The 20,898-nt window shown below is 36.5% G+C and overlaps 1 protein-coding gene across 2 annotated transcripts in view; it reads left to right on the forward strand.

The window, feature by feature from the left end:
* The window catches only part of DMXL2 (Dmx like 2), a 149,415-nt gene that overhangs the window by 109,777 nt on the left and 18,740 nt on the right, over window positions 1-20,898 (forward strand). Inside the window, exons 26-36 of one of the 2 annotated variants that reach the window (XM_020980751.2) lie at window positions 1,281-1,357; window positions 3,378-3,508; window positions 7,291-7,539; window positions 9,127-9,305; window positions 11,337-11,467; window positions 13,359-13,444; window positions 16,600-16,801; window positions 18,476-18,593; window positions 19,409-19,471; window positions 20,327-20,413; window positions 20,502-20,623. In XM_020980751.2, coding sequence (XP_020836410.1) covers window positions 1,281-1,357; window positions 3,378-3,508; window positions 7,291-7,539; window positions 9,127-9,305; window positions 11,337-11,467; window positions 13,359-13,444; window positions 16,600-16,801; window positions 18,476-18,593; window positions 19,409-19,471; window positions 20,327-20,413; window positions 20,502-20,623 — 1,445 coding nt within the window. The remainder of the gene's footprint in view (window positions 1-1,280; window positions 1,358-3,377; window positions 3,509-7,290; window positions 7,540-9,126; window positions 9,306-11,336; window positions 11,468-13,358; window positions 13,445-16,599; window positions 16,802-18,475; window positions 18,594-19,408; window positions 19,472-20,326; window positions 20,414-20,501; window positions 20,624-20,898) is intronic. The other variant, XM_020980785.2, reaches the window with a different exon arrangement.

Below are 20,898 nucleotides of genomic sequence, written 5' to 3' on the forward strand. Positions count from 1 at the left end.
TTCCTACTCTAAGGAATTAAACAATTGAGTAATGCCAAGAATGAACAGCAACTGGGTGGGAACCTAAGAATTGACCAGGCTTCCCCTGTACCATTCTTTACTTAGAGGACCAAGTTCTCTTTACTCTTTGTATGGGAGGGATCCCCTATATGTATCTGCTAATAAAGTTCCCTGGGAGAAGAATGTTTATCCACAAACTGTACTGAGGATGCCTGGGGGAATGGGAGTGACCCTGATGGAAGACTTCATGCCACATGTATAAGCTGAAAATGCTGGTCAGCAGTGGAGGGCCCAGGGAATGGGGGTAAGATAGAAATGATCTATCATTGACTGATTACAATTAGTATATTGGGGACCCCTTGTCTATCTATGAGTATATACTGAAAAGTTATAAAATGAATTAATTTGTATTAATATTTGATATAGTTAGATGCACTGTGAAATAGTAGATAGAGAACTGGCCTGGGAGCCAGGAAAACCTGGGTTCAAGTCATGTCTTTGACACATCCTGGCTGTGTTATCTCAATAAAGGAACCTAACTTCTCAACACTCTATTCAGTTCTTTAAGGATTGGGAGAGAGTTTCCTCCCCAGGGAGTTACCTATACCAGTGAAATCATGGTTCTAATCCTGTGTAGCATAGACTACTTCATTACAATTATACTGGTTAGGTAAATATGGAAAAGAGGAGAATTTGAAATGATGTATGAGGATATAGTAAACATTCTTGCTTCTTAATGATTTGGATATAACTTTAAAAAATATCATGGAATTAGATTTCTAAGTGTCCCTAAAGCACTAATATTCTGTAATTCTAGAGACATTGATTCACCTGAGTAATAGGTTTCAAATTGATATACTGATTCTGGTGGCTTTGAAACTTTATACCCTTAAAGGGCAGCTAGGTGGCGCAGTGGATAGAGCACCAGCTCTGAAGTCAGGAGGACCTGAGTTCAAATGTGGCCTCAGACACATGATATTCACTAGCTGTGTGACCCTGGTCAAATCACTTAACCTCGATTGTCTCACAAAAAAAAAAAACAACGAAATTTTATATGCTTAGAACGTTAGGATAGACTGTTTTCATTGGAATAGATTGCTCTACTTTTGGAAATGCTTTAAAATCTCTTTTGGGCCATGAGTACCATTCTAATACAGTTTGATATAACAATAATTTGCTAAGTTTATGACAACAATGAGAGTCTGGTTAATTTCTGATCTCTGAGTATTGCTGTATAGAAATGTTAGTAAACGATGTAATTTTGGCTGTTTTGGTTTTAGGTGCATACACTTCATTCACTAGCAGCTTCACTTTCTGCATCTATTTACCAAGCATTATGTGACAGTCATAGCTACAGGTAAAAAAACCCTCAACAAATAGCACTAATACAGACTCACAAAAACCAAATTGAATGAAACTGTTCCAGAATTATGTTGCTGTTTTTAATGAGGTTCTGTGTCCTTATGTGTATTTTAATAAAGGATGGAGAGTCAGAGAAGTGCCCTTTCATAGTTTTGTATCATTTATTTTACTTTAGATTTCTCTCATCAGAAATTGATGTAGATATTTGATGCATGATTTGTTCTCTAGATATTATTGATAATTTGGAAGTATTTTGTATGCATTTATTTTTTAAATTGACATTTTAAATAGGTAGCTAAAAAAACCCCCAAGTAATGAAAAAAGATTCCTTTCAGAACTAGTCTCTCTTATTTAAAAAGTGCTGAGAACAGAAGGTGTAAAAGATGACAAAATGACGTTATTGAAGTTGAGTTCCACATTAATCATCAGTTTTTGGCATCTAGAAAGATACTTATAAATAAATAGAGTAGGCTGGATTTCACTCAAATGGAAAATTATGAGACTTTTTCTCGTTTTATTAGAGCTTCTTATCTCACGTTCTTATTTTAAATGGAACATCCTTTTGAAAAAATGGGAAAATGATATTCTTTAAATTTGGCTTAAAGAATAAAATTTGTATTCCTATGGCACATAATCATAATTTGTATGCCTTTGGACATATCGATGAGAATAAATGATTAAACAATTTCATTTTCTCAGTACCAAATGGTGTTTATTATAATTTGCATACTTTGAATTCTGATGGTCCTATTATAATAATTATAGAGAAATTAAATCACATGAATATATGGCCCGGATTTCATTTGAAAACATTCATAAAAAATATTAAAAAAAAATAAAAACATTCATAAATGAATCCTTCATTGCTGGAACTCTCTTCAGGTGAAGCTTGGATGACTACTTCTCCAGGATATTGTGAGATGATTCATAATTAGGTGTGGGTTGGAACATTTAGCCTCTCTGATTTCTTCTAACTTTGAGATTCTGTGCATAATTTAAAGCAGAGGTTGACAAACTACAGTAGCCTGTGGACCAAATTCCAGACTTACTGTTTTTGTACCACCCAGAGCTAAGAATGATTTTTACATTTAAAAAAATTATTGTTTTTAAAAATATAAAATCCATTCTTTGCTTGAGGGGCTGTATAAAAACTGGCAATGGGCTGGATTTGGCCCTGAAGCTATCTTTTGATGACTCCCTAATTTAAAGTATGAATAATTAAATGCTAGAAGTTATAATTTCTGAAAATCTCAATAAATTAGGTAAAATGTAAGAAATTTACATTTGTAGAATTTATGTTCCTTGAAAATGTAGCAATTTTACATAAGGGTTTTTTTTTTTGTAAGTACCATGTGAAGAATTGCTAATTCAGAATGGGCTATGCATTAATATTAAGCCTTAATATTAGGCCATTTCTAAGCAAGACTAAATAAACATTTGAAAATGCAAGAAAAGATGTTGATTCATGTGACTATGGGGAATCTTAATGTATAAAGCATATTGACTGATTTCCCCTCCTGGCCAAAAAGGTGCCTGTTACAAATCAGCTGATTTATATCAGTTTTGAGACAAATTTTCCAGACCAAAGTTTGGATTGACCACCACTGAATTAAGTTAGTGATGACTTATTACTTCTTCTGGCACTAAAATATAGCTGCCACAGAGAAGAAAGTATTTGGAAACATTTTATCTGAGGATTAAATATTTTAAAAGCACAATTCTCGATCTTTTCCATTTTCAGTTTAAGGATAAACTTACTTCCCTATATTACTGCCAAAATAGGTTATTGGCTTAGAAATATATCAGAGTGTGACAGTGATTTGCTTACCACCCTTATATCTTTAAGAACAAGTAGTGTAAAGAATTTTAAAGTCATGAGATAACCTCCCATAATCCAGTGTAACTTACGTCCTCAGCACCTTAGTTTTGAAAATACAAATAATTAAACATTTGTAATGAATTTCATTTCAAGAATGTTCTCAGATTCTCACTAGAAATGCTTCATTTGTTTTTAGTAGCCAAACTGAGGCAAATCAGTTTACAGGAATGGCTTACCAAGGGCTTCTTTTAAGTGATCGTCGAAGATTAAGAACAGAAAGCATTGATGAGCATGCAACACCAAATTCATCTCCTGCTCAGTGGCCAGGTGAGAGGAATTCATGTGGTGGGGTTTTGGGGTTTTTTTGCTTCTAATGTGACAATTTCTTTTTAAAAATTTAAGAGATTGAATGAGTGATTTTCAGTGACATCAAATACAGAGAATTAGAACTCTTAAGTGGCAAGTATACTGTTGTGAACTGCACAAAGCAAAGAGCACAAAAAAAAGGTGATATATCCATTTATAGTTGGGTTGCTATTTATCCTCAGGTTTTCTGAGTTTACACCTCAGAAAAGAGTTCCATAAAGGATTAGTAGGTGGGTTTATGAAAATTCAAAGGAAAATGTGAATGTTTTTGACCAGGACTGATTTTAACAATTGTCTAGCCTTATTTGAACACATTTAGTGATGGGTAATTCTCTACATCCTGATTCACCTCATTCTACATTTGGACAGGTCTAGTTGTTAGGATTTTTTTTTTAATATTGAACTGAAATCAGCATCATTGTATCTTTCATTCTTCTGGTTTTGCCCTCCAGGACCAAGAAGAACACGTTTTCCCTCTTATACATAGCTTTTTAAATACTTGAAGACAGTTACCATTTTCCCCTGGAGTCTTCTCCAGTCTGAACAGATTCTCTTCTGGCATGGTTCTGGGTCCCTCCAGCACCCTGGTTCTCTGCCTTTCCATACCCTCAAGCATCCTTTAGGAACTTTAAAGCTTGTCGAGGTTCTTCTTTAAATGTGGCACCTGGGTCTCACCAGGGCACAGAGCATAGCAGGAAAATACAATGCTTCTCTCCTTCTAGACACCATGCTTCTATTAATGCAGCCTAAAATTGAATTAACTTTTTTGTCTGCTGTGTCACTCATGAGCCTTTTTCAGTATGAATTATCTAATTTTTATTTTCCCCATCCTGTACTTGTTCAGTTACTATTTTTTAAAACCTGATTGTAGGACTTTACATTTACCCGATTAAGTTCCTTCTGACCAGAGAGTACCCATGACCGGAGAGTACCCAGGTCCCTCAGACAAATTTGATCCTATTTGGTATATGGGCACAGTGGATCGTTTCCTTTGATTATAGGATTAAGAGCTGGAAGGTCATGTAATCTAACCCTCTCATTGAATTTAGCCAGTTTTTCCAAACCTGTGTCATTCTTTCAGTGCTTACAAATGTGCCTCCAAAATAAAATATTATATTATACCTTTCCTCCCAGTCCTGTGTTCAAGACTCAAGACTCTGAAGTGCCACCTACTCAAAGTGTTATGTAGTCCAGTTGAAGCTAGATCTCATCTCCCTTTGGCTAAACAGCATTTCAGACTAAATGTTGGAGTTCTGACTTCAGTGACTGACACCCGGCTATTCATACTCTTTGGCTTTCCTGTCCCTCATACTCACTCAGGCAACTGAATTCTTGGTGAAGTCTTCTAATTCCTACAGTTTCCAGTTCTTGGTTTGAGGATCCATGACCTCTTACCAGACTTCTTTGGCTTCCCAACTAGGGTTTATACTGTGAACATTTTAACTTTTTCCTCTGAAACACTATCGTTTTCTACCTCATCTCCCATTCACAAATGGTTTTGCTTTCTACCTCTGTATGGAAGTGGAAATACTATGCTTCTTTTCTAAGTGCCTACATAGGTATAGGAGAAGTGGTCTTTAAAATCTTTATCCAGAGAAAGGAAAAGATCACAAATCTTAGTGTGCCCAGCCATGATTTGGATTCAGTTCTTAGTATATGAGATAACCCTTCTAGAAAAGGGCTCTAAGAATGTTATTCTCTATATCATTTTTTTTTTCTGGGCAAGATTACAGACCATCTGTATGAAGAAGGGTGACTTCTGCAGTAACCCTGAGGGACTTTTTTCTAGCTGAGACTATCTCTAGTTCTTACTTCTTATATTTCTTCAGGTATTATTGTCTCACCATTCTGTGGGATCTGTTTCCAGGCCAACTGTCCCTTCTTGCCTCTGGTTTTGGAATCTCCAAAGCATGAGAAATGTTATGAATTTTGACCTTTGGAAAAATGAGAATTATTTTCCAAAGAACCTCACTTTCTGAATATTTGAATTTTTATTCATTATGTCACCTAGTTTATCTCTCTTCTCATTCATGAAAAGTATGGAATCTTTAATTCTCTGCTCTCTTTCACTGAGAGTATGCATAGGTCTCATCTGTGTCTTTATGATATCAGTGTAATTTACTCAACTCCAGATAATGGATTTATTCTGGATAGTGGGAGATCAGCTCTCCTTAACAACAGGTTTATTGGTAAAACAAGTCACTATGCAGATAGTATGGTTTAGTGGCTAGACTTTAGTCTTGGAAACAAGAAGACCTGGTTTTAAATTCTGTCTCTGAGAAGTAATAACTGTAATCCTGGACAAATCTCTTACACTCTCAGTGTTCCACATAGCTCCTTAAGATTAGAAGTTACAGAGACAAGTAGTCAATCTTTATCAGTTGAGGGAGTTTCTACTATGGGAATTCTTCACACCAGCGAAATCATATGTCTGGACCCAAAGTAAACCTACTTAGTTACTAGTCAGAGCAGAAATAGATAAACAGGGTAATTAATAACATTTCAACTACTAGGTCTTCAGGATTCCTACTATTGGTTATAATCAAAATAATTCATCAGGAAGAATAACATGGAAGGGGAAGAAAAAACTTCACATTTTCTCAGAATTGTTGGGGTGCAGAAAAAATGGGAGTCAGGGGAGGAGAGAAATAATTTCTTTTATTTCACACTCATCCCTATTAAAGAAGAAAATAAAAGGAAAAAATGACCTAAACTATATCCATTTTGTATCTCCTTTGAATCCTAAAGCAGCTAGAGAGACAGTATTGTGTAGTAGAAAGAGCACTGATCTTTCCTGGAGTCAATGGGATCTGAGTTTGCATCTCATCTCTGCTATTCAATACCTATGTGACTTTAAATGAGCCCTTTAACCCTTCTGAGCCTCCGTTTCCCTGTCTGTTGAATGAATTGACTAAATACCCTTTGAGGTCCTTTCAGTTTTCAATCTATGATCTTATGAACTAACAGCAGAAGCTTATCTAAAGAGTATTCTTTCCTCTACCCACCCCCTGTAAATTAAGTATAAGTCTTCTTACTGGGATCCAGGAATGGGAAATCTAATATTCCTGGTCTAGATACTTTTTGCCAACATTTTCCTTTCCCTTCCGCTCTGATGCTAGTATCAGCCTAGATCTTTTCTCCTAGACCAAAGGTACTGAAGCTCCAAATTTGAGACCTTGAAAGGAAAGAAAATCCTAAATATAATTCATGGCTTTGTCAGCAGATAGATGTTTGTTCCTTCTCTACATCAGTGTTCACTTATAGGTAGCTTTTTTTTTGTTCCCAGCCCTGGGGGAAGAACTCAACATCTGATAAAAACTTCTTTTAAATTGGATAGCAATCTGATAGAAATTAGGTTTAGGCCAATACCATACATCATATTCTAAGATAAGCTCTAAATACATACATGACCTAGATATAAAAGGTCATATTATAAACAGGTTAGTGGATCAAGGAAGAAATTACCTTTCGGATCCATAGATAAGGGAAGATAGCTCTAAACAAGTGATGGAGAGGATAAGAGATAAAATAGAGAAATTTAAAATTAAAAAGCTTTTACCTAAACAAATCTAATGCTTTTTAAAATGTAAATTTTAGCCATTAAGCAAGAAATGATGCCAGTAAGTATGGCACAGTTCTTCAAGAAGAGTTTGTACATTATTTGTTATAGATGCATATACACAGTAGATCATTGGTAGATTTTTCTTTCCATACTATAAACTGATTGTTTTCCAACATTGCAGGTGTGAGCTCGCTTATCAATCTGTTAAGCTCTGCTCGAGATGAGGACCAACCAAAATTGAACATCTTGTTGTGTGAAGCTGTTGTTGCTGTCTACTTAAGTTTATTGATACATGCCCTTGCCACAAATTCCTTCAATGAATTATTTAGACTAGCAGCCCACCCATTAAACAATCGGATGTGGGCTGCTGTGTTTGGAGGTGGAGTGAAACTTGTAGTGAAGCCTCGAAGACAATCAGAAAATATTTCAGGTGAGATAATGTTGATGCCATTAGCATTTGCATGTGAATGTACTTAATTCAAGTTTTAGAGGAAAACAGTTCATTTACCTATTTTTAGGAACTTAAAAAATTATTGTCTTATTAAAATCCTTGATTCACAATTTGTACTGACTACCTTTGGTACCAAGATGATAATCCCTGATAATCATGAATAACATGATTTTGTAAAATGTCTGTTATCTGTAGTCTATTTGTTCTGAGGTTGGGAAAATGTGAACATGTTTGAATGATGCAAAGAAGGAAGCAGAATAATGTTCAAGAGAAAAGGAGTGTTTTACTGATAGAATTATAATGGGCGCCTGATAATATATAAAAAATTTAGACCCAGATCCAAGTCCAAGTTTTTAAACAACATCCATCTTTAATATTCATGTTTTGTTATTGTTCCTTTTTTTCTAAAATTGAGTCAGTGTGTGATGGAGCATTCTGGCCCCTCCCCCTGCACAGAATGGTGTAATTGTATCACCGATACCATCACAGAGTACTTCACCCATTGATGCTTCTTGTATGAAGCAATTCCTGCCTACTACCTAGAACCACTATATTTCCAAGTCCATTATATTTCTTTGGGAATTTAAAACCCACATTGACCATTACCGAGGGATAGAACCCAAGTGACTAACAGACAGTACCAAAGATAAGTAGATTTGGTAAGACAGCACTTTGTAGCTCTACATAAATTTAAATCACCTGAGCCAAACTCCAAAGGACTCACGATGGAAAATGCTGTCCATATCCAGACAAAGAGCTATGGAGTCTGAATGCAGATGGAAACATACTATTTGCTTTTCTTTTCCTTTGTTGTTTTGTTTTATTGCTTCATTCTCATGGTTCCTCCCATTAGTTCTGATTGTTCTTTACATCATGACTAATGGGAAAATATGCTTAATATGAAGTAGAGCCTATATCAGATTGTATGCTGTTTTGGGAGGAGAGACGAGAGGGAGGGGGAGAAAATTTAAAACTCAAAATCTTATGGAAGTGAATGTTGAAAGCTAAAAATAAAATATTAAAAATAATAAATTACCTGAGCCAGATAAGTTACATCCTTGGATCAATAAAGAACTAGAATGTGTGATTACTGAGCTACTGTCAGTGATATTTGGAACATTATGGAAATTGGGACAGGTACCATAGAATTGGAGAAGTACAAGAAATGTTACCATTCATTTATTCAATTTACGTTGCTTTTGAATTTAGTTATTTATACATGCATCTTTTCTCCCTAACCTGACTACAAATTCTAATAGGCAGGCATCATGTTTCTTTGTAATGACCTAGAGCAGTATTTGCATATGTAAGTATTTCATAATTCAGCCTCTTTCCACTGGAAAAGTGCAGGCTGTATTGGGGCAAGATGCCATTATAATGTCTGCCTGAGCCCTGTTATGGCTGCTGACAGGTTGTTATTTTACTGGGAAAATTGCAGCAGTCTCCTTCAAATGCTATTCTAATTAATTTCAGCCAAACTACAGTTTTTCAGCGGTAGAGTGAAGAGAAGTATGAACTGTTTAAACAAAGTAGAAAATGAGCTCTGATTGTTTCCTTTCCAATCAGCACCTCCTGTTCCTTCTGAAGAAATAGATAAACATCGGAGACGTTTTAACATGAGAATGCTGGTACCTGGAAGGCCTGTGAAAGATGCAACACCACCACCAGTGCCTGCCGAAAGACCATCTTACAGAGAAAAATTCATCCCACCAGAACTTAGTATGTGGGATTATTTTGTTGCAAAGGTAAGGTATATGAAGAATGCAAATTTTAACTCTTAAAATATTATTTCAGCCAAGTAACAAAAATCTATATTCCTATGTCTGGAAAATCAGAATGGGATTTTCTATCACTCATGCAATGCAGTCTTGGTTATGACTAAAAGTTTGGGTTATTTTGATGCATTTAAGTATTTAATGAAAATTTCTTACAGTATACCACTATGTAGCCAGCCAAATCTGATACTAGAAATACAAATATCCATGGATTTAACAAATTCCTTGGATTTTAGTACCAAACTGCATGTCTGCAGCTTACCTTCCTCCCTCTTCTGTCTCTGTTTTTTGTTCCTTTCTTTCTCGCTCTGTTTATCACATTCACATGCTTTTTTTTGCACGCCCTTGCTTTTAGATCACAGTTGTTTCTGGATCTTACCTCAACCCTGGAATTAACACACACCCCTCCACTCCCCCATAATATAGAAAAACAGTAAAACGAAAACAGTTGATAAAGTTACTGACGGTAACGATGTAGGTGAGACTCTTCCCTCCTAGTCCCTTGTTTCTTTTCTGAGAAGAGTAGTTATGTTTTGCACATAATCTGTGCATTAATCTTTTCATTTACTTGGCTATCACTGCTGTGTATATTGTTCTTCCTTCAGAGCCATCTTTGACTCCTTCCTGCTTCTTTAGTCTCTGTACTCAATCAGTTATTAAGACGTCCATTCTTCCCAGCTTGGGCTTAGGTCTTGTGGGCATGGGAGACATATTCTTGTCCCTGTGCCATGCTCACAGTGTTGTTCCTTCCAAGTAGAGTGATCTTCTCCTTCCTAACTACTTCTCTGAATTCTGCCTTTCCTTCACAATTCAGTTAAGGTGTCCCCTTCTCCACTAAACTGCACACCAACTCTTCCATTATTGTACTTACTATCTGTTCTGCTCCTCTGACACTGAGCATCTACTGATTTATATTACAGTTGTTTGTAGCTGTCTTCCTCCACTAGAGTATAAACTCTGTGAAGGCATGAACCCTATCTTCTACTTCTTTGGTTTCTCCTAGTGTATGGTGTTGTAATATTAAACATTTAACTGATGTTTGTTAAATCAAATATATTGACTGGCTGTAGCCAATGGTAGAGTAGCAATGGACTTCTAGGAGTTGGAAGACCTGACTTCAATGCTAATCAGTTTTGTGACATTGGGCTTTCTTCACCTTGTCTACTAGATGAAGGCATAGAACTGGGTGCTATGTAAAAGTCCCACTTTGTGTTTTAAGCCCTTTAATCAGAATATTGAAGCAACTCTTGAAGGGTTTTTTTTGCCCTAAATCTCAAGGCTTCAAAAAGACAACTTTTTAATCCAAATCTTTAGGTTTAATCTCTCTGTATATTCTAATTTGTATTTTGGGTTCACTTTGATAATTTCAGGGCATTGATTGTCTAGCTCATTTAACTGGCACTGAAATACTTTCCTTGAGGGAGGTTATGTCATCTTCTCCTGGAGACTTTGTCTTTTAAAGTCTTATAGAATAATAAACCAGGGATTCCGGGTAGCAAGGTGTCCCAGTGGATAGAGCACTGGCTCTGAAGTCAGGAGGACCTGCGTTCAAATCCGCCTTCATACACTTACTAGCTGTGTGACTGTGGGCAAGTCGTTTGACCCTGAGTGCCTCCTAACCCTCCCCTACCCCCCCCAAACTAATAAACCAGGGTTTAAAAAAATACTCTTAGGGATATGTTGGGAAATTTTTCTGCCCTAAATATCTAGTCCGTTCTTGTTCCTATTGCATTACAGTCTTTAAGTTTCTAATTATTTTCCATATTTACTACAGTCAGAATGACACTTTGGCCATTGAGGGTTCATATATTTTCAGTCCATCATTAATGAGAGTTTAATTAGTATTTTATGTAAGCATAAGAGATACTTGTTAGTATCAAGAACCCAAATGGCAGTAAACTCCAGTTTGAGTTTTCAGTCTGAGTATTGTTTAAATGTCACATCTGAATTAGAAAGTGGGCTTATTTTGTATTTTAAAAATAATTTTACCCTTCATTGCAGCCATTTCTACCTTTATCTGATAGTGGCCTTATATATGACTCAGATGAAAGTATCCATAGTGATGAAGAGGATGATGATGCTTTTTTCTCGGATACGCAAATCCAGGAGCATAGAGATCCAAACTCCTACAGGTAAGTGAAGAATGCAAGCTACAGGTCTTGGTCTTGATCCATTTTTCTCAGCAACTGAGGGGAATACAGAGTTTAAATCATATTCCTTGCACTTATAGAGCTTACAGGCTAGTGTGGGCTATATGTACAGGTAACTGTAACAAAATAACATGATGAATGAATTAAAGAAGAGCAGGAAAAAAAGTGTATGATGAGTCTTAGAGCCAACAAATCTTTGTGTTAGAAAGAATTAAAGTAATGAATGTGATATGTGAATGAAACAGGTGTTCCACACAGGTGAGTGGTGGGCGGGCAGAAGGATGGATAGATTCCAGACATAGAGAAGCAGTGTGATGATTAGGCTGGCATCCCAAAGAGATCAAAGGGATCCATATGTACAAAATTATATTAGTTACTTTTGTGGTGGCAAAGAATTGAAAACTAAGGTGGTTCCCATCACTTGAGAAATGTATGAACGAATGATGGCATATGAAGGTAATTGATATAGATATAAGGAATGAAACATTGTCTATGTGTAAGGATCTTTCATTCTAGTGGGGGTGGGGGGTGTGTGTGTGTGTGTGCACAGAATAGATGGAATAAATAAGCTATTTATAAATTATAAATAAGCTATCTATAAATAAGGTAGTCAGGGAGGGAGGACACAGCAATTGAGGATCAAGAAAGGCTTCGTGTAGAGGGTGGTGCTTGAGCTTCATCTTAGAGGAAGGCAGAGAAATTCCTGGAGGTACAGGTGATGAGGGAGTGTGTGCTAGGTGGGAGGCACGGCCAGTGCAAAGGCATAAAGATGGAATCGGCCTTGTGGGAGGAACAGAGAAGGCCAATTTGGCTTGATAGTACAGTATGAAAAGGGGAGTGATGTATAAGTGATTCTGAAAAGGTAGATTGGAGCAAGGGTCTAAGGGGCTTTAGAAGCTAGACAGAGATACTTTATATTTTGCCTAGAGGTAATAGAGTGCTCCTGGAGTTAATTGAGTATGTGTGTGTGGTGGATGGGGGCTTGGAAGGGATGGTCATATCTACATTCAAAGAAAATCACTTTGTCAGCTGTAGGGAAGACAGATTGAAGTTGAGAGAAATTTGAGGTAGGGAGACCAGTTAGGAAGCTGTTGCAGTAATCTAGGTGAGAGGTGATGAAGATATGATATCATTAAAGTGGTAAGTCAGTCGTATGTGATAGATGTAGAGGCAAAAATGGCAAGATTTGGCAACTATTAGGGGGAATGAGGAGCCAAGAATGGTACCTGAGAGACTAAAAGAATGGATAGAAACCAGATTGCTAGAAATTGAAGAGGAAGTGGATGATGAAGATACACTGTCCTTGGGTATTAGGTTTTTCAAAAAGTCTGGTAATGAAAAGGACAGATACTAAGGATGGATGGTGGAGCAAAGTGTTAGATGAAGCGGGAGAAGCTAAGATTCATTTCTTTTCCTCCAGAGTAGAAGGAAGGAGAGTGATTGTTGCTGTTCAGAAGTTAATTTGATTAATTAATACCAAGTTGTGAGTAACTAGGTATAAGCCACTAGAAAATAAAAGGGTTAAAAGAAAGAGTTAGCATTATTTAATTACATTTTGTCTGAACATATCACGTTTTCCTCCCTTTCAAGGGACTCTGCACTCCATGAATCCCATTTAAAAGAAATTTCTGGAGAGAGAGTTGAGCTGACATAGTGTACCCAAAATATTGAACATCTGAAATATTTGAAATAATTTTTGAACAATATTTGAAACTGGAATCTGGCCTGGGAACATGGAGAGAGTTTGTGTTTGATTGTAACAGCCTGTTTAGGAATTTTGTACATAATTTGCTTAAAGGAGAAAGAGCAGAGGAAATCACAGCAAGAACTAACTTTGTTTTTGAGTTAATGTAGAATCATTTTCTTTATGCAGCTGGGCCCTTATACATTTGGCAATGATTAAACTCGCACTTCACAATGTCCGAAATTTCTTTCCTGTTGCTGGTCTGGAATTCTCAGGTGAGCTTTGAGTTTGTATTTGAATAATTTATTTTAATTATTTCTCAGGAATTATTGGCCTTTCCAAAGTTCTTAAAAGTTTTTGATTTAAAGAAAAAAGTTTTGAATTTGGGATTGAGTGAACCACTACTTATTTTAAAATTTAGTTATCTATTTTCCTTTTTTAGCAGAAGTAACTTCTCATTGCACTTATGCAAAGCACTCTGGGGGAAGTTGGATAGTTTTCTGGTTTATTCTGGAATCCTCAATGTGGTTTCATAATTTTGTGTGAGATGTTATGAACCCACGAGTTATTAAGACAACCACGTATTCCAATATATAGACAGGTCTTGCTTTTTATAAATTTGCATTACACAGATTCAACTTTACATAAAGAATTCTGAAAGAAATCTGCTTTCCAGAAAAACACCTATGTTAACTTTAGAAATACATTTTTTAGTTTATGGAATATTTTTTATTTTACCCACCACGCTAAAATTCCTTCCCTTATTCAGTCTACCCTCCTAATCTTAATCTATACCCCCTTTTTAAAGTCCCTTCCCCACCCTGTCCCCCAGTTTTCTCACCTCTGTAGAAGTTCAGAAGACTTCTAGACCTCTTCACATGTATACTGTTTCCTCTTCAACTCACATGAGAGTAAGGTTCCAATATTACCAGTTCTCCACCCCCTCCTGCTTCCTCTCTATTAGTTCTTCCTTTCACGCCCCATTTTTATGAGATAATTGTTCCTTTCTACCTGTTCTTACCCAATTTTGTTTTTTAGAATCACCTTATCATACGCAACTCAGCTTCAACCTTTCTTTCACACAACCTTACTAATGATGTTTTAAGAATACTATTACTATTAATAATAACTAATAATTACCAATATTAATAACATTTTCATATAGCATAAGTAAACTGTTTGACCTTAATCAGTGTCTTATAATCAGTCTTTAATAATTTCCTCATATTTCTTCTAGATCTTTTATATTGAATTTTTCATTGAGTTCCAGTCTTTTTGTTACAAATACATTAAAGTTTTTCATTCAGGATTATACTCACCTTTGCTGGAAAAGTTATTCTTGGATGCAACCCCAGCTCCTTTGCTCTTTGAAAGATAGTGTTCCAAGATGTACAATCTCTCAGTGTAGAAGCTGCTAGATCTTGTGAAATCCTGATTGTTCATTCTGCGGTACTGTGCTCTCTCTCTCTGCTTCTGCCTCTTAGTACAGAACTCTGTGGCCCCCCCCCCCAAAAAAAAAACCTTTACAAAAACCTCTCCAAGTGAAAGCAGAAGAACAGATTCATGGAGAGACCATCACTGCCAGTGCCAGTGCCAGATTGGGGCTTGGCTTGAGACCTCTGGTACCAAGAGAGGAACCCTTTGCCCTACTCCACCCACCTGCCCACCCATGTGTCTGACCCCTGTGTGTCTGTCTTCCATCTATCAGCACTTGAGAACCATGTGTGTGTCCCTGGCTCCTGCATATTGAATCTTCTCCTGTCGGTGTCCATGTCTGTTCCTTACATGTCTGCCTTGTATGTTCTTCCTCTCACTTCCTGCCAGGACCCCAGGTGGCTGGTCCTGGCCCCTGCATGTTCTTCCTGCTCTTGCTTCTCTGTCCCTGGCCCCTATGTGTCCTTGAACCATGTGCTGGCTCCCTCCCTCCAGGGGCATGCCATCCCCTTTCTCCTTCCCTTCCCCCACATCCTTGGGCAAATTTACATTATGTAAAAATTGCTGTATGTAGAGGTCTATAGAACAGTCCAGTTTTGTAAAACAAGAGCTGTCTGTAAACAAAAGCTCACTTCGAAGTAAAATGAATGCCTTTTAAAATTATACACTTTTTATATTATGTTTTACTGTTCTTAGTTAATGAGTATAGAAAAGCATTATCATATTTGTGGCTATAATTTTGAATACATAAAGTCACATGTATAAGCCAGTGGAGCGCAACACTGACACTAATAATCCATGGTCTTGGATCTTGGCATGGTCCTAGGCAGCAGGGAATCCTAGGAAATTAGGACCATACCCTGATATGTTTGTCAAGGAAAACTGGGTAAGTGCCAGGGAATGCTTTTGGAGTCAATAAGAATAATTGCTAATGCAGATAGACACCAATAAATAGGAATTAACTAGTGATCAAAATGTGTATATCAGTACACATTCTAATTACTGAGCTATGAAAATAACTTCTTTTATGAACTAGTTTGTGATATATTTAGCTTCATTTGGTGCTTCCATTTTTTTTTTTGTAAACTCCTCTATGTAGAATACCAAACTAGGAGCCTGGGTTCTGTATCTGGCTTTCTCAGAATTCACTGAGTTGACCGTAGGTTAGTCTGAGGAAAACTGTTATAGGAGCATCTATCTAGCTGAAGGTGTTAAGGGGAAAATGAGAAGGCATAAAAAAGTATTTCCAACTCTTGGGAAAGTGGCACTAAAATGTTTTTATTGTGGTAGAAATGTAGATAACTTACTGGAAAAGAACATGGTTATTTTATTTGTTTTTGTTTTTGTTTGTTTTTGTTTTGTTTTGTTTTTTAGGCAGTTGGGGTTAAGTGACTTGCCCAGGGTCACATAGCTAGTAAGTGTCAAGTGTTTGGTCCGAGGCTGGATTTGAACTCAGGTCCTCCTGACTTCAGGGCCAGTGCTCTATCCACTGCATCACCTAGCTGCCCCGAACATGGTTATTTTAAAGAAGAAAATTAGTAGTAATATCAACAGGCAGTGTAACATTGTGGATAGAAGCCAAAAAGAACTTAGTTTCAGGTTTCTCTTAACATGTAGTGGTTGTGTGACCCTGGACAAGTTCCTTAATTTCTCAGTGCTCTAGTCAGTTCTCTAAGACTGTAAGTGCAGAGAAGGTGCCATCCTGCATCAGTAGAGAGAGAGCTTCCTCACCTAGGAGTTCCTTGACCAATGAAATCCCAGGTCCATTCCCGATCCTATCCCACAAAATAGTATTAATAGCATTATAATTGTCATGGTTTCTTGAATAGTTAACTTGATGGGGATTGAAGTTTTTTATTATTTTCCTTGTTTTTGTTTCATATTAGCTTTAGCAGATTAGCTATAAAAACTATGGTTTTATAAATATATTTGGTGATAGACATTGTTATAATTTTCATTGATGCTAAAATAATACTGATTTTTGTCATTTTTTTAGATCTTCCTGTAACTTCTCCATTGGGCATTGCTGTGATAAAAAATTTAGAAAACTGGGAACAGATCCTACAGGAGAAAATGGACCAGTTTGAGGGGCCGCCTCCAAACTACATCAATACCTGTCCTAGTGACACTTCAGTAGGAGCAGGACCAGCTACCCTCCGCAATAAAGCAATGTTAGACCCTGAAAATACTCCATTCAAGTAAGAAAGCTCTTAGGGAGTTATTTTTGGAGGGATATTCTCCTTACATATGTAGACTTGTCACAACTCTCTTGTTAGGAAGGCTTATTATTGTAGGCATTTGGAATCATCTTTTCAATAGTAGTTACTATATTTTGTGCTGTTCAGTCTATACTCCATCATTGTGTGGACCCCAGCATATAATATAGTCCACATAGTTGGCAGTGGTTTAGAGTGCTTCTGATAGCTTTGAAAAGAACAAAACTAATTAGCTTATTTAGAGATTACTTTCATTTGAAATATATTCTAGCCAACAAAGCAAAGATGAATTATAAGTAAACAGAAAAATATATCTGTTGATCTATAACTTAATCATGGTAGCATAATTTAGTTAGGTGCTTGAATTACAACAAGTATTCTGTTGAAACGACACTTTTTCCAAGATAATTTTTCTTTAAGTGGAGGAGTGAGGGGGGAGAAGGGTATGTATAGGGGGAACCCTATAAAACTTTCCTGAGTGCAGTACTGTATCTTCTAAATCTGTTTATCTGTACTTAGGGTGTTTCGAGTGCCAGAGCCTCCTGCAAGCACAACTCTGATATTTCTCAGATTTACGTTCTCTGATCAAACCTGTTGGATATTCCCTTCTGATTTCCAGCTGATACTACTTTTTGCTTACACCACTAGGGTAGTGAGATTCCCCACCCCCTAAGAGAAGACAACATAGTTCCTTCCTATTCCCCAGCCCCCCTTCTGGAATAATATGGACTTTTAAGTATTTAAAGGGGATTTGCCGGGAGGCGTTTGAGAGGAGAAAGTCAACTGCTCATAGTTTACAAATGTTCTTATAGTTTTAATCCTGGTTCCCCTCCTGCTCTAAATTTACTTGCCTTTTCTCCTTAGTTTTCTCATCTAACATTTTCCGTTTGAGTTTCAATATTAACTCAGTTCTAGTACCATGATTAGGGATTTGGCTGGCCAGAATGTATAGCCTTTTGAAATCTCTGTACGGCACCTAGGCTTCTGACCCTAAGTAACAGCTTCCCTTTTATAATCCCTCAGTTTGGTCATTTTGGGTCACTTCATCTACTCGTTGAACAATGCTTCAGAAAAAGCTATCCCACATCCCCAGACTCCTTGAAAGAAGCAACTCTTTCCTTTTTGTGCCCTGAAGCCACCTTCGGTGCCTCATTTCCTCTCTATCCCTCTCCCTACCTTGAATGTCAGGCTTTAATGCTCTCTTCTCCCTCTCTTAGTGGTCTGCATTTCCTGACCTCATCAAGATCTGCTTTTCACCTTGCCTGCTGATTTTGGCTTCCTCTTTGAAGCAGACTACAAGCCATATCAGCCCTAAATGGACTAACTTGCTGCTTGCTTCACACTGTATGATGTGACTGGCCATCCTAACTACCCCAGGGTCAATAGAGACTGTTTAGGGATCTATTCATTATTTCATCTCAAAGTAATGAGTTACTAGCCCTAGACTGAGACTGGATCTTCCAAATTATAAGTTGTTAATGTTATTACAAATAAAAGTTTATGAGTGTATCTATCAACCTATAGTAATTAAGCAGAACCGTTCCACCGTTGTCCCCAGAAATCTCCAAATGTAGCAAGTTACTGCTGGATGGACAAGGTGTTCTTTCGACTAAAATAACTATACTTGGTTTTTTTTTTTGTTTTTCGTTTTTCTAGATCCAGAGATTCCTCTGCATTTCCAGCTAAACGACTCTGGCACTTCCTTGTTAAACAAGAAATCCTTCAGGAGACATTTATTAGATATATATTTACTAAGAAAAGAAAACAGAGTGAGGTAATTGGATAAAAGAAATACTTTTATGTTGTGGTTTGTAGCCATTTTTTCTTTTACTTCTCTTATTTGCTACATTTAAAATTTTCATTGTAGTTGTTTTTTAAAAAAAAATTTTAAGCGCTTTATTTAGCTAATTACTGAAACACACAACCCATCATAGACATCTGAGACTCCCAGTGACTGTGTTAAAATTAAACTCTATATGATTTAATTTTTACAGTATGTTCATAATAGTTTTAAGAGTAGAACTGTTTCAGCAAAGTCAAAGAATATTTTTCCTTTCACTCGGCTACACAGAAATTTCAACATTGAATTACATTTACAAGAAAAGGTTTTTAGGGATATATAAAATACAAATCTATTTCAAATCATAGAAATGTTGAACACTTGACTTCGTGAAGGAAAGCATAGAAGTTCGCAGTAGGTGTAAAACTTCTTTATTTATTTGCGTTGTACTAATTCTGCCCCATCCCACCCCAGAAGTTTTCTTTAAAAATTATAGTTCTAATCATAAGTATAAATTATGCAAGAAAACAGAAAATAGGAGTACCAGGACTTTTAAAAGAAACTGTCTTTGAACTTGTTTGTGTTGCATTCCTAGATATCTGTTTTGCCACCTTCACTACATTTTCTGTTAATTGATATCAAATTTCAAATCAAGTTTTCCTTTTTATTTTTGTGCATATAAAGACGAATTTATAATTATATTTTTCTCTTAGTGGTGGGGTGGTCATTTCCATTGTATTATTTTCATTTCTTTTAAAAATTTATTTCATGCATGTGTTTTGTGTTTGTGACTGTGTGATGTTGTATAGTCTGTAGAAGATCTTGAAGAACAGGTCAAACAAAACTTCGTAGTGGAAGATTGCCTAAACAAGGTAGTATCTGTCTGAAACTCTTATGTTAAGATCTTTTACAAAATTTCCAAGGAACTACCTCTTTATTCTGTAGTACTAACAGAGATCCACAAAACTTTGTCAAACTAATCAGAAGCACAATGGTTATTGCTCCCTCCCCTCTCAACTCAGTCACATACTTTATTACTATTTTCTCTTTTTCTTTCATAATTGTTAGTCAGGTCTAATGAATCAGTTACTTTCAAGTGCCTAGCTTCTATATCTTCTCTCCTCCTTTCTCTCTTTTCTTTGTTCACATCACCTTTGATTTTTAGTCTGTTCCCAAATAGAGTTTTATCTCCTCCCCCTCCCTTTTCCCCTCTCATTGTCTTTTTTTCTATCCATAACACTTTTCCTTTATTTTGTTTCCTATTAACTTTTTTCAGCCCTGCTTCTTTTATATCCTTTTCCTCTTCTCCTTTTTTACCTCTCATCACTTTCCAAGGGTTTTTCTTTTTGCCATAGCTTCTTCCTGAGCAATAAGCTCATACCTCCTTTTTCACTTTGGACTGCTTAAGGTTCACACCTTCATCCTGAAGTGGCTGTGCACACTTTTGGAACAGACTGAAGAGGTCTATTATTATAATAGACTACCAGCAACAAAAGATAGGTTTGATGTCTTTTTTGACAGTCACCTGATCATCAGTATCCTGTAATCACAAAGAGAAGCCTTTGAAATTTGGGTGCTTTTAAGGCACTGGGGACATTAAACAAATTTGCCGAGGTTAATCTTGAGGCCACTTACCTTTTCTTGCATGTATTTATTTTTCACTTTGTTGGTATGTACATATTTTTTCACACACCTCCAATTAAAGCTTGGTGGCACATGTTTTGCAGGTTGAAGCGGATCTTGGCTACCCAGGAGGAAAAGCAAAAATCATCCACAAAGAATCTGACATGATTATGGCATTTGCAGTTAATAAGGTAAAAGAAGTGTACTTCATTTAAACTTTAAACATTACCATAAATAAGCCATTCAAGTTCTTTACTCAGAATCATCTCTACCCTATAGGCAAACAATAACGAAATTGTCCTGGCATCAACTCATGATGTACAAGAACTTGATGTTACTTCTTTGTTGGCCTGTCAGTCATATATATGGATTGGAGAAGAGTATGACAGAGAATCAAAAAGGTTTGTTTTTCTTGTGCTGTTTATTTAAAGTCAGAAAACACACTAAATAATTATAAAAGAAATTTGTGTCATCTTGAAAAGTGTATTTATATTTCTCTGTCTATACAGTAAAGTGTTGATTGGTTTGATTATTTTAGTAGGTAGCCCCTTTGATTGGTGAATCAACTACATTCCATATCTTTGGCCCTAACTCACATAAACTATCTTCACCAAAGTAATTATTTTCATCAGTGGCCAGACTTTGTTCTCATTTTCCTATCAGCCATCTTGGAACT

The sequence above is a fragment of the Phascolarctos cinereus genome, unplaced genomic scaffold (genome assembly GCF_003287225.1).
Source record: "Phascolarctos cinereus isolate Bilbo 61053 unplaced genomic scaffold, phaCin_HiC Scaffold_3;HRSCAF=262, whole genome shotgun sequence".
NCBI classification, from domain to species: domain Eukaryota; kingdom Metazoa; phylum Chordata; class Mammalia; order Diprotodontia; family Phascolarctidae; genus Phascolarctos; species Phascolarctos cinereus.